Genomic DNA, 12,633 nt, shown 5'->3' with positions numbered 1-12,633 from the left:
AATATTATTATTAACTAGGTTTAACCCATCATTACATAAAAATAAAGGTTTAACCGTAAGTCATACTTTTTGGTCAAACAATTTGGCGTCGTCTGTGGAGATTTTCTAGTTAAACTTTTAGTTTCCTCTAGATCTACAACTAATGCGGATTGCTAACGTAAAAAAAAAACAAGAACAAGATTCCCTTTCTTTGTATACACAGATCTAATATGACAGGTAGCAGAGAAGAAAGAGTGAGAATAATGAGCGACCTCCCAACCAGCCTCATGAGCATCATCAATGAGAGTTCTGAAGTAGTGGATGAGGACACAACGCCCAATGCCTCCCCCAGGTGAGGCGGGTCACCCCTCCTCACTGTAGCATCACGAAATCTCTTTGTAAGGGAGCCTCCACATCCGTGATGGAAGAGACGCCACCGGTAGTAAAAAAGCTCCTTGAGACTTGGCTAACTGATATGCTAACCAACGTCCTCCATAAGCCCGTTCGGGACGCGGCTACAGAAAACGCAAGGACTTGCATTATACCACCAACAAAAGAGCAACATGATCAACTTCCTCCTCCGCCTGCAACGACATGTATTACTCACAATGTTGTTAACAATGCAGGTGACGACGCTCTCGCAACCATTATGAAAAGGATGGAGGAAATGAAAAATGAGAACAAGGTACTTCGGGACCAAATGAGAGAACACCAAGAAAGGGTCGATAAAATACCGGGCACTCTTAAGCTCTTGCAGAAGAGAGATACCGGTCGGTTCGTAGAGCAGCCGTACAACGATGATGCCGCCCCACATGCCATACCAAAGACCTTCAAAATGCCGCCCTATCTGAAGATATATGATGGTACGACCGACCCCGAAGACCATGTGACCCACTACGTCACCGCCGTAAAAGGCAATGACCTCGCCAAGAACAAGTATCCTCAATTTTGTTGAAAAAGTTTGGCGAGACCCTCATTGGATGAGCATTAACATGGTATTCATAGCTGCCCGCGCGTTCCTTTGAAACATTCAAAAAAATGGTCGACAAGTTCGTAACGGCCCATGCTGGGGGCCAAGAAGGCAGAGGCGAGAGTAAACGACATATTCGCTATCAAACAGTCGCTGGGAGAGGGGGTAAGGGACTTCCTTGCCCGATTCAACCGAATAAGAATGACCTTACCGAATGTATCGGAAGGGATGGCTATCGCAGCTTTCCAAAATGGGCTGAGCAGAAATGGTTCAAGGGCAACAAGAAAATTATTAAGTCGGCTTATAGAGTACCCCCAATGACTTGAGACGAAATACATAACGTATATTGCGCCGAAGTCCGAGCAGACGAGGACGGCCTCAATGGGCTGACCCATCGACTGACCTCGGTGCAAGCAGAATCCAGGAAAGATCGAAGAAATAATATCAGAAGAGATCTCGCGGACTCGCGACCTAAATGGGAACGACATCTCCCATATGTCAGAACCACCCCTGCGTCCTCATCCCACCATGAAGAGGGCCCACCCCGATCAAGAACAAGGACTCACCTGAATGAGAGAGGTATGCCCCTTTATTATCCGCTCACAATTTTTGTGTGTTGCCTACAGAGATAGTCCACACCTTGGAGAAGCTCGGACCGAAGGTGAAGTGGCCACAAAAGATGAGATCAGACCTGAATACTAGAAAATCAGACGCCCTCTGCGAGTTCCATCAAGAGCGAGGAAACAAAACAGAAGATTGCATCGCGGTATGACAGGAGGTCGTAAATATGCTACGACAGGGTCACCTCAAAGAATTGCTGAGCGATCGGGGAAGGACCATCTTTTCTAGAGGACGTGAACAACATCAAGGGCCACCGAAACCGCCCTCGCCGACCCGCACCATCCACATGATCATCGGTGGCAGGGACGACGCCTCCATCAACAGTGTGAAGTTCACCACAACCTACAAGCTCAAACGGTCGATCACCCATGAACGGTATGATGAACTCGAAGAAAGTAACATCTTTGATAAGTCGGATACCAACGGTTTGGCCTTCCCTCACTATGATTCTCTTGTTATCACTTTACGAATTTTAGATACCGATGTGAGACGGATTATGGTAGACGATGGGAAAGGCGCGTGCATTATCCAATCCCGAGTACTTGCACAAATGAAACTCATTGAGCGAACATCCAACGAGATTACACTCCCCGTCCTAGTAGGTGGCGTCACTCTGGAAACCACATTCCATATCATGGACCAGGACACTGATACAACGCCATAACAAGGCGACCATGGATACACACCATGAGAGTCATCCCCTCCAGCTTGTACCAAGTCATCAAATTCCCAACTCCATGGGAAATATTTTGTATACGAGGGGAACAACGCACGTCCCAGGAATGCTACCGCATCGCCTTAGACTGTACAACCACCCAACAAACCAAGGATAAAGAAAAAGAGGAATTCAGCAATCAACAAGGTCGAGGTTGATGTGCGATGATAACGAGGACGTCATCAAAGACCCCGATATGGTCGAGGCCGCAGGCAGGATCTACTATAGAGAACCTCGACCCCGTTCAGTTAGACAGCAACGACCACAACAAGAAAGGTTACATCGGCAACAAACTTCAGGAACCAGGTAAGTTTCGTGAATTTTTAACTGCTAACGCGGACTTGTTTGCTTTTAGACATGCATATATGCCAGGTATCCCAAAGGAGATCGTCACTCACAAATTGAACGTCGATTCATTCCACCCCCGGTGAGGCAGGTTAGGCATAAGTTCAACTTCGCAATTAATGATGCAGTATGTAAAAAAGTGGAAAAATTGTTGGAAAATGGCTCCGTCAAGGAGTCGAAGTACCCCCAATGGGTCACCAACGTAGTCACGGTGAAAAAGAAGAACGGAAAATGGCGTATGTGCATAAATTTCACTAACCAAAGCTTACCCTAAGGATTCATTTCCATTACCCCATATCGACCAACTCATCAACCAACGGCTGGGCACGAACTGCTAAGCTTCTTGGATACCTACTCGGGCTATAATCAGATCCTTATGGAGGAAGAGGATTATGAAAAAATCACCTTCATCACCCACCAGGGGACGTACTGCTACAGGGTCATGCCCTTCGGGCTGAAAAATGCAGGGGTAACTTATCAAAGGTTGGTGACGAAGATGTTCGAAGATCAACTCGATAAAACGATGGAAGTCTACATGGATGACATGCTGGACAAATCCAAAAGGAAAGAAGATCACATTGACCACTTGTATTAGGGCATACCAAATGGAATTCAAGTAATACAGAAAGAAACTGAACCCCAAAAAATGTGCATTCGGCCTGACCTCAGGAAAAATTTTGGGTTTCCTAGTGTCACAACGAGGTATCGAGGTCAATCCCGACCAAATCAAGGCCATCGAAGGGATACCAGAGTACTTGACAACCAAAAAACAGGTTCAGAGTTTAGCTGGTCGTATCTCCGCCCTTTCAAGGTTCATTTTGCCATCCTCTGGTAGGTGCCATAAGTTCTTCGGCGTACTAAAAAAGGATAATGACCTCCAATAGACCCCTAAGTGCGTCCAAGCCCTGAATGAGTTAAAGGTGTACTTGTCATTGCCACCATTGCTTTCGAAACCAGAACCGGGACAACCCCTCCTCATCTATCTTACCGTGTTCGAAGTAGCTGTGAGCGTGGTCCTGGTCCGAGAAAATAAAGGTACGCAATCTCCCATCTATTACATTAGCAAAACACTAGTCGACTCCGAGACAAAATACCCCCATCTCAAAAACCTGGCTCTAGCCTTAGTCGTAGCTTCACGAAAGCTTAGACTATATTTCCAATGCCACCCCGTATCAGTCGTCACGACTTTCCCCTTAAAAAGCATTTTGCATAAACCTGAGTTGTTGGGCAGGTTGGCCAAATGGGCCATCAAATTGAGCGAGCACGATATCACATATCGGCAGCGAACGATGATAAAGTCGCAGGTCCTCGCCAACTTCAGTGCCAAAATAATGCCCGAAGTCGAAAAGAATCCGTCCACTCTTCTCCCCAAACACAAGACCTCCGGGTCCTGTACACTGATGGCGCGTCTAATATGTCAGGGTCTGGGCTGGGACTCATACTCGAAGTCCCAACAGGCGAAGTGATTCGCCAGTCCATAAAATGCCCCGACATGACTAACAACGAGGCCGAGTATGAGGCCGTAACTGCAGGATTAAGACTAGCACTCAAATATGGGGCGAAGCGACTAAGATTGCGTTATGATTCTCGACTCTTGGTCAACCAAGTGACAGGGACTTTCCAAATCAAGGAACAAAGGTTACAAAAGTACCAGACCGAAATCTGCAGACTGCTACCTGAGTTCGACGAATGTCAACTTGACCAGATCCCCCGAGCACAGAATACCGAGGCAGACAGTCTCGCCAAATTAGCCGCAGCCACCAAAAACATTATAACCGGAGAAAGAAATGTGGTCCACCTCCCCAACTCATCGATAGATCAAATCGAGGTAAGAACCATAAACTTGACTTAGGATTGGCGCAACCGTATTTTTACATATCTGCAGGATGGCGTACTCCCAGATGATAAAAAATAGGCCAAGAAGTTCCGAATGTAAGCAACGAGATAAAACATCATTCATAACGACCTATACAAGAGAACGTATGGCGGCCCTCTAGCGAAATGCTTAGGCCCAAATCAGATGCGGCGCGCCCTTGAAGAAGTATACGAAGGCCACTGTAGAGCTCACTCCGACAATCGAGCTTTGGTCAGATGCCTCATACGGGCAGGGTATTACTGGCCCACCATGATAAAGAAGACCGCATATTTCGTGAAAAAATGCGAGCAATGCCAGAAGTATGCCCCAATGATTCACCAAGCAGGCGAACACCTACACTCAGTGACTTCCTCTTGGCCATTCATCAAATGGGGAATGGACATCGTGGGCCCCCTTCCGGCGTGACGAGGTAACGTACAATTTCTTTTGGTTTTAACTGACTATTTCTCTAATTGGGCAGAAGCAGGAGAATTCGCCCAAATACGCGAACAGGAAATGATCGCCTTTATATGGAAAAATATCATATGCCATTTCGGTCTCCCCAAAGAGATCAGCTATGACAACGGACTCTAGTTTGCGAGAAAAAAGGTCATTGAGTTTTTAAAAAAAATGGCATATCAAAAGAATACTCTCAACGCCATACCATCTCGCGGGCAATGGGCTAGCAGAATCCTCCAATAAGTCGATATTGAACATCATGAAGAAGAAACTCGAAGACGCCAAAGGACGGTGGTCGAAAATATTACCAGAAGTACTCTGGGCCTACCGAACAATGCCAAAGACGAGCACAGGAGAGACGCCATACTCATTAGTCTATGGGAATGATGCAGTAATACCGGTCGAGGTCGGGGAGCCCATCCTAAGATACTCCCACCAGAGCAGACCCCGGAACGATGACAATAGAATGCAGGAGCTCGACAAAGTCGAGGAACGAAAAGATATGGCCTACGTAAGAATGGTCACCCAAAAGCAACAGGCATAACGCTATTATAACAAAAAGGCAAGGATCAGGCCACTCAAAGTCGGGGACTACATACTTAAAGCTAAAACAGAAGCAAGCAAAGACCCGCGGGAAGGCAAACTAGGAACAAATTGGGACGGCCCGTACAAAATCACGGCAACATCGTACAAAGGGTCATTCCAACTAGAAACAATGGAAGGAAAGCGACTACCAAACAACTGGAATATTACACACCTCAAGTACTTCAACTTTTAAAATATGGTGTCCCCAAAGTAGTACTCTTTTTTCCCTCACTTGAGTTTTGTCCCAATTGGGTGTTTTCGAGGAGGTTTTTAATGAGGCGATGAAGGGGATACTTCAGGATTGAAGTGCATACATACGAAGGCACTGGACGACTAGTTCATTGCTCGACCTCTCAATACTTTTCCAGGTCGACCAATAAAGGGACTAGATAGACTGGGACTGGGACTAAAATGCCAGCCAAAGCCCGGAAAATATGTAAATTTATCCAAGTGTATGAACAAAGCACAAATGCATGAAGTTTATTTCCATTTTCTCCAAATGTACAACCAAAGCAACGTTTGCCTTAAAATCATACCACCAACAAATGCCACACCTAATCGGTCGTCGGCCATAATCAAGCATAGGTTATATTCAACCTCATTCGAATCAACACCTAATCAGCCCTTGGCCATAACTAAGCATAGGTTATATTCGACCTCGTTCGAATTAATACCTAATCGGCCCTCGGCCCTAACTATGTATAGGTTACATTCGACCTCATTCGAATCAATACCTAATCGGCCATCGGCTATAAATAAACATACGATATGCTCGACCTCGTTCGAACTAACATCTACTGGACCTCGACCATGATCAAACCTAAGTTATTTTTCGATCTCGTTCGACACTACTCGAGCTAAGTTATTACGACTAAGAAAACCAAGGCACCAAGCAACAAAATCAAAAAACATACAAACTCAAATATGAGAAGAAAGAACCAAGTACAAATAACAAAACTGGTATTTCATACTTAGAATATATTTTACAAAGGCTCGAGAAGACGCCCACAAAACAAAAAAAAGGAAAAGAAAATCTACTAATCGCCGCCTGTCCCAGCAACGCCATCGGCCTGATCGCCTAGGCCATCCCTATCCGCCCCTTCACCATCACCATCGCCATCAGGATACTCATCCTCATACCAGGAATCCTCTTCAATCTGATCCACCCTCGCATCCTCCTCATCGTCACCGACCTCCAATGTAGCAGGATCGTAGCCACAATCAACCCGATCTCCATGTGCCTTAACACGAGAATCCTTGAGGACGGTTTTCGAAACGGTTCCCGCCCTCATCAGATCTCTGAATATATCCAGCTGTGCCTCGGCGTGAATCCACTCCTCGTATAAATCTCGAGGAATATTAGAAAAATTAGAAACACGGGAAGAAGATGGTCGAGCCAATAGTGGTGCCTTCTCGGCCTCCAGAGCGCCGCCTCGATCACAAAGGCCAGAAGCCTCTTTCTCCAATTCTCCAATCCGTTCATCAAGCCGCTCTTCTTTGAGTCTGGCTGTCTCCAAGGCATTCTCTCAGTCAGAACGAAGAACACGAATTACAATCTCCAAAGCCTCCGCCTTCCTCATAGCCCCCGACCGAGCTAACTCTGCCTTCTCGAGATCTGCTACCTTCTCGGTGACCTCGCCACTTAAAGAATCAGCTTTAAATTCACAGTCCTCGACCTCGGCGCGCAACGCGACCACCTAGGCTTGGAGATCGCCGCACTGTGCTTCGACCCCCCTGCTAACCTCCAGCTCCTCTTCTTTGTCCCTTAGCTCCCCCGTAAGAACGCTATATTTTTCGATGACCTTCAGCAGCTCGTCATCCTTTTCCTTCAGCTCATCTCAGAGAGCTTGGAAATTGCCGCCCTTGCCAAACCACCTACAAATTTTGCGATACTTACCATGATACTCGCGGTATTTTTGCTCCATCTTCAGAAAAATAGCCTTACGCCTCTCTTCTCTTCGGGTGCTTTCAATTTCCAAAATCACAGTCTGAAAGAGAGAGAAAAAAAATGAAGAGTAAGAACGAAACAAACTTTGAACTCGACAAACAAAAATGAAAGAGGTCGGAAAGCTTACCCTGAGAGCGAGGCCGGCTATGCTCCTAGATAAGGTAGCGTCATCCAGCTTTTCAAGGTTTTTACCTTCCACATCGGAATAGAGGGGACCAAGGGACGGGACCACGTTCTCCATGTTAACCAACAAATCTCGATCCATGAGGATCGCAATGGTCCACGTGGACCCCTCCAATCTTACTTCGAGTCAGGTAAATCCCTCCCCCATCATCCTCACCTCATCGACATCAACATCAGATCCCGTCTCATAACCATCCTCGGCTACGCACTTTCCTTTTATATAGGCCAGCAAAGAGGGACCCTCAGTCGGTCGCAAGACTGATGGCTCATCTTGCCGCAAATTATCAGAGACTCTCGTCGATGGTCCTTCAGCTTCCATCATGGTTTCAGGAAGAGACATACCCTCTACGACTTCAGTCGATGGAAGAACCACAGGCGATAACTCGGTGTCATCTTCAAGCTCTATGGTCGCTATTTCACGGATGACAAAATTGCCCCTTACTGAATCCACCACCCGGGCAACCCCATCACCGACGTCCACCGATCTTCTCTTACGGGGAACAAAATTCCCATCACTCGGCGATGATTCCTCTTCCTCGTCCACTAGATGAAGCAAAGGGGAAGCCGGAAGCTCCGCTGTCGATATATCCACGGGCAGAGAAGAAGCCGGTAAGGAAGCAGCAGTAGGTGTGGCCGACGAACGAGTAGACCTGGCCGCGACAGAAGAACAAACAGAAGCATATGACCGAGCAGGCCTAGCCGCTGTCACAGCAGGAATAGACTCCGAAGAAAAAGCATCCTTCCTCTTATGAAACGCAGGAGGAGGAGCCATCGGCCTCCTCAAAGATCCTCGAACCGAAAAAGTGAGATCGAAGATTGTCACTACCGATAATAAACTATAGCGTGCAAGAGACCATGCAGTCAAAACAGAAAACAAACAAAAAAATAGATGAACTCACCGGCCAAGGAAGAAGCAGGCCCGAACTTCTTGAGAAAGCCCGGCCACTCATGAATCCCCATAGTATGAGGCAGAATCCGGCCAACCCAATCGAAAATGTTCCCAACCAAAGGAGGAGGCACAACCTTGTCTGCACGAGGAAGAGACAAAATGTTAGAGCCTACGACTAGAAATAGACAAATCAAATACCTTTCACAAAAAATGGATACTTACGAGCATGATTCCAAGTCTCAGGAAAACCGTCCGCGTTGGCTACCACGTCTTCGGTTCTGACAAAAAGTAGTTGAGCCAGAACTGATGATTTTCTTTGTCGTTCATCACCACCACCATGCATTTACTTGGTAAAGATGCAACATCGTTCCTCTATAAAAGCTAAGGGCGAAGAGATGCATCAGATGTCGGAGTGTGACCTCGACCCCGGCCAACTCGGCGAATTTTGAGAGCATCCTGATAAGCTTGTAAATATATGGAGAGAGTTGGGCCGAGCAGAAACCGTAATAACGGCAAAATTTCTCCGCCAATAGGAGACGGGGGAGAGTATAGTCGACCTGGAAAGGATATGCATAGAACGCGTAATATCCGGGGCGGTGGATTTGCACACATCGCGCCCTGCTCGGACTAGATTGATATGGGCAGGAATGTTGAATTTTGCCCTAAGCTCGGCCAGATCGGCCTCTTCTATCACTGACTCCAAGACTTCGGGCTCACCTTCAGGCGCCTTCAAAAAATCGGACCTTACTTTCTCACTACGAGGGATTATTTCCTCCACCGTAGGAAAATTCTCTTCCTCAATGGCGACTGAGGCCCTATCAGCGTGAGGGGGTATAAGCACCGCCAAAGGGACATGGTCAGTTGTCATACCGGAAACAAAGGGTACACTAGCCATATTGATTAAGGGAGGATATTTGAGCAAGCAAGTGTTAGAAGCAGCGAGAATCACTAAAAGCAGTAAGAAGATATGCGGCAATTGAGGAAGAAGAAGGAGGCAAAGGATTTTGATAAGAAGATACAAAACAATGGGAGAAGAAGAAGAAGAAGAAACAGAGTTTTCTGATGCAAGGGTTTTGTAAAGATTGAAACGTTACCCACACACCCCTATTTATAAAAATTTAAGCGTCGAAACCAACAAATTAATCCATCATCACCTAGCACTATAACCGAAGCAGCAGATTCAATCAGAAGACGCGCGCGAAACGAAGCAACGTATCGGGAAATCGCGTCGTAATGACGTCTGTCGCCATGACCTCATCCTGATACGTGGGACATATAACCCCAGAGGTTATAGTTCACAAAGGGATACGCTGCCAACTCGCCCTAATCATCACGACTCGTTCAGGTCGTCTAAACACGTCGACCATGTTACACAATATCCCTCATCGAGCCCGTCTGAGTCGAGTCTCAATAAGCGGAGGGACTAACTGTATAGGTCAAAATATGCCATAGAATATTTAGGGTAATATAGCAATAAGGAAAGAGTCAGTCGAGGTCGGCCAAGGAGCAGCGAGATTCGTGGTCGAGATGTCAACAATGACCGAGGTCGAGCACCGTTGACAGAACAGTAACGGCTAGTTTTTGAAATAGGATATGAAAGAGAATATTCTAGTAAATATTCTCTGCACTTGTACTATTAGGGTTTGTTAGAGACATATCTCTAATAAATAAATAAAAAAGATAAGGAAGAAAGACATGTAATATTCACTTGACAAGAACACTTTTTAGAAGAAGATTCTCTATCTCTCTAGCAAAGATACAAACATTACCTTTTTATTAATATTTTTGCTCATATTATTCCATGTTTTTCCATCAAATACGAGAATAGTTCGAATATTCTCGGAGTTATCTGTCACGCATCATTGTCAGGAGGAACAATCATCTAACTCATTTATTATTGAGTGAATCATTCCTTCTATTTACTTAAATGTCATTTATTATTATTTATTGCTAGTTACTCCTCCATTATTGTTCATACTTTTGGAGTATTTAATGCACGATATTATTAATCCCCCACTAGATCAGCCCCATATTACCGTAATTTCAAGATCCACGTTTAGGAATATTATTATTAACTAGGTTTAACCCATCATTATATAAAAATAAAGGTTTAACCGAAAGTCATACTCTTTGGTCAAACAACATGAAGCTCCAAATATTTTTTGATTAACTGTATTTGCAGAAAATGGACTTTAATATTTGAATTATTAGTAATATATTTAAAAAATCTGTTTGAGAAATAGATAAAGTGAAATAATGAATTTTATTCTATCAAATAATCAACATTATTTTTTTTCAAGTCAAATTAACGTTAAAATACAATTTCAACTTTCAATACATCAAAGACGTCACCTCACGTCTAAAATATATACATCCAAGTTCCAAGTTCCATAGTTACACTCTTTCAAAGATGCCAACCAGAATCCATTCCTTAAATATTCCTCAACTTAATTTCCTAATGTGTTTATATGATAAGTACTTAAACTGATTATTATAACTAGAAGAAGAGGTCTGATCATCTAGATGTCAATCTTAAAGCAAAAATCTCAAACAATTCCGAGCAAATTCTAAATCAGTTATTTAACGATATTAGTGGCTATCCTCAAAACCATCCTCCTTTTCTCCACCTTCAATTTTCTTCCTTTTTCTGTATATTAACATCTTCTCTAAACCTTTTCCCCAGTTAATTGGATCCGTATTTTCTCAACAAACTTGTAACCCCTTTTCTCTTTCTCTTTCTCTTCCCTTTTTCAATTCAAGTAAATTAAGATTGTAAATCACCTTGAATTTTCCTGTTTCCTTTCTGAAAAAGAAAAACTAGAAGGGTGGGTATTCATTGATTTTCTTATTACATTTATTTGGTTTGGGCTGTACGTTTTATCCAAGAAATGGATCCAGCAGAGCTACGTAGAGTTTTTCATATGTTTGATCGAAATGGAGATGGAAAAATTACTAGGAAGGAGCTAAGCGATTCATTGCAGAATTTGGGAATTTACATTCCTGAAATAGAACTGGTGCAAATGATCGAAAAGATTGACGTAAACGGAGATGGTTACGTAGACATGGAGGAATTCGGGACATTGTATCAGTCGATAATGGACGAGAGGGACGAAGAGGAAGACATGAGGGAAGCTTTCAACGTGTTCGATCAAAATGGCGACGGATTCATAACTGTGGAGGAATTGAGATCCGTTTTGTCATCGTTGGGTTTGAAACAAGGAAGAACACTTGAAGATTGCAAGAGAATGATCATGAAAGTTGATGTGGATGGTGATGGAATGGTTGATTATAAGGAATTTAGACAAATGATGAAACGTGGTGGATTTGCTTCTTTGAGTTCAAATTGACATACTCTTTTAAAATAAGAAGAACAAATTAAAGCATTTGATTGCTTCAAGAAATGGTCTATCCAAATTACATTTGGAAATTTAGAATGTAGATATCTACAAAGGAATCAGCTAGCCTTTTGTATATGAAAAAACTTAATCTGGAGCTAATGCACTCACGTCTTATCTCCTAAATAGTTTGATCAAAGACATTTGCACGTATTATGACTTTTTCATCTTTTCTTTTTCTTTCTTCTTGTTTATATTGTTCTTCATCAACAAGGAAGTCAATTGCATTAATTGGTTTGTATTAATTTAGGGTTTGTGATTTATTCATCCGTCCTATATGTAAGATGTAGCTCTAATATTGTTGCGAGATTGTTTCGCATTTGTTGTTAAATGTCAATGTTGTGTTCTTGATTTTCACTATTGTCTTGTATTCATATCCTTTCTACTGTTGTTCTGAGGGAATGTATTATTTGCTTGTCTGTTCATTCCATTCAATCAGCTTAATGTTCATTTTTTCATAGCTTAATTGTTAGACGTTCTACAGAAGGACGTCTGCACGGTTTACTATTGTTATTAATGAAAGTTGCAAACTCCTCCATAAAATGACGGTCTTTGTTCATATTTAGGACAAGAAAATATATAGAGAATGTCAGTCCTAAATGAGATTTGACCTGAATACCGAGCATCATTGACAGCACTGAAAGCGAAATGCTAATTACAAGACAAACTCCACTTCCTATAGAGAATGT

The 12,633-nt window shown here is 43.7% G+C and overlaps 1 protein-coding gene across 1 annotated transcript; it reads left to right on the top strand.

Moving 5' to 3' along the window:
• The first annotated feature begins 11,223 nt into the window (after nt 1–11,223).
• LOC104100504 (calmodulin-like protein 3) lies at nt 11,224–12,301 on the top strand. The gene has a single exon (XM_009607745.4). The coding sequence runs from the start codon at nt 11,438–11,440 to the stop codon at nt 11,894–11,896; it is 459 nt and encodes a 152-aa protein (XP_009606040.1). The 5' UTR covers nt 11,224–11,437; the 3' UTR covers nt 11,897–12,301.
• Nucleotides 12,302–12,633: the final 332 nt, after the last annotated feature.

This window comes from Nicotiana tomentosiformis, chromosome 1 (genome assembly GCF_000390325.3).
Source record: "Nicotiana tomentosiformis chromosome 1, ASM39032v3, whole genome shotgun sequence".
Classification (NCBI taxonomy): Eukaryota; Viridiplantae; Streptophyta; class Magnoliopsida; order Solanales; family Solanaceae; genus Nicotiana; species Nicotiana tomentosiformis.
This window is presented reverse-complemented; position numbering and strand designations above follow the sequence as displayed.

Coding starts and splice junctions, on each gene's coding strand:
- LOC104100504 (XM_009607745.4), top strand. CDS start 11,438: ATGGATCCAGCAGAGCTACGTAGAGTTTTTCATATGTTTGATCGAAAT.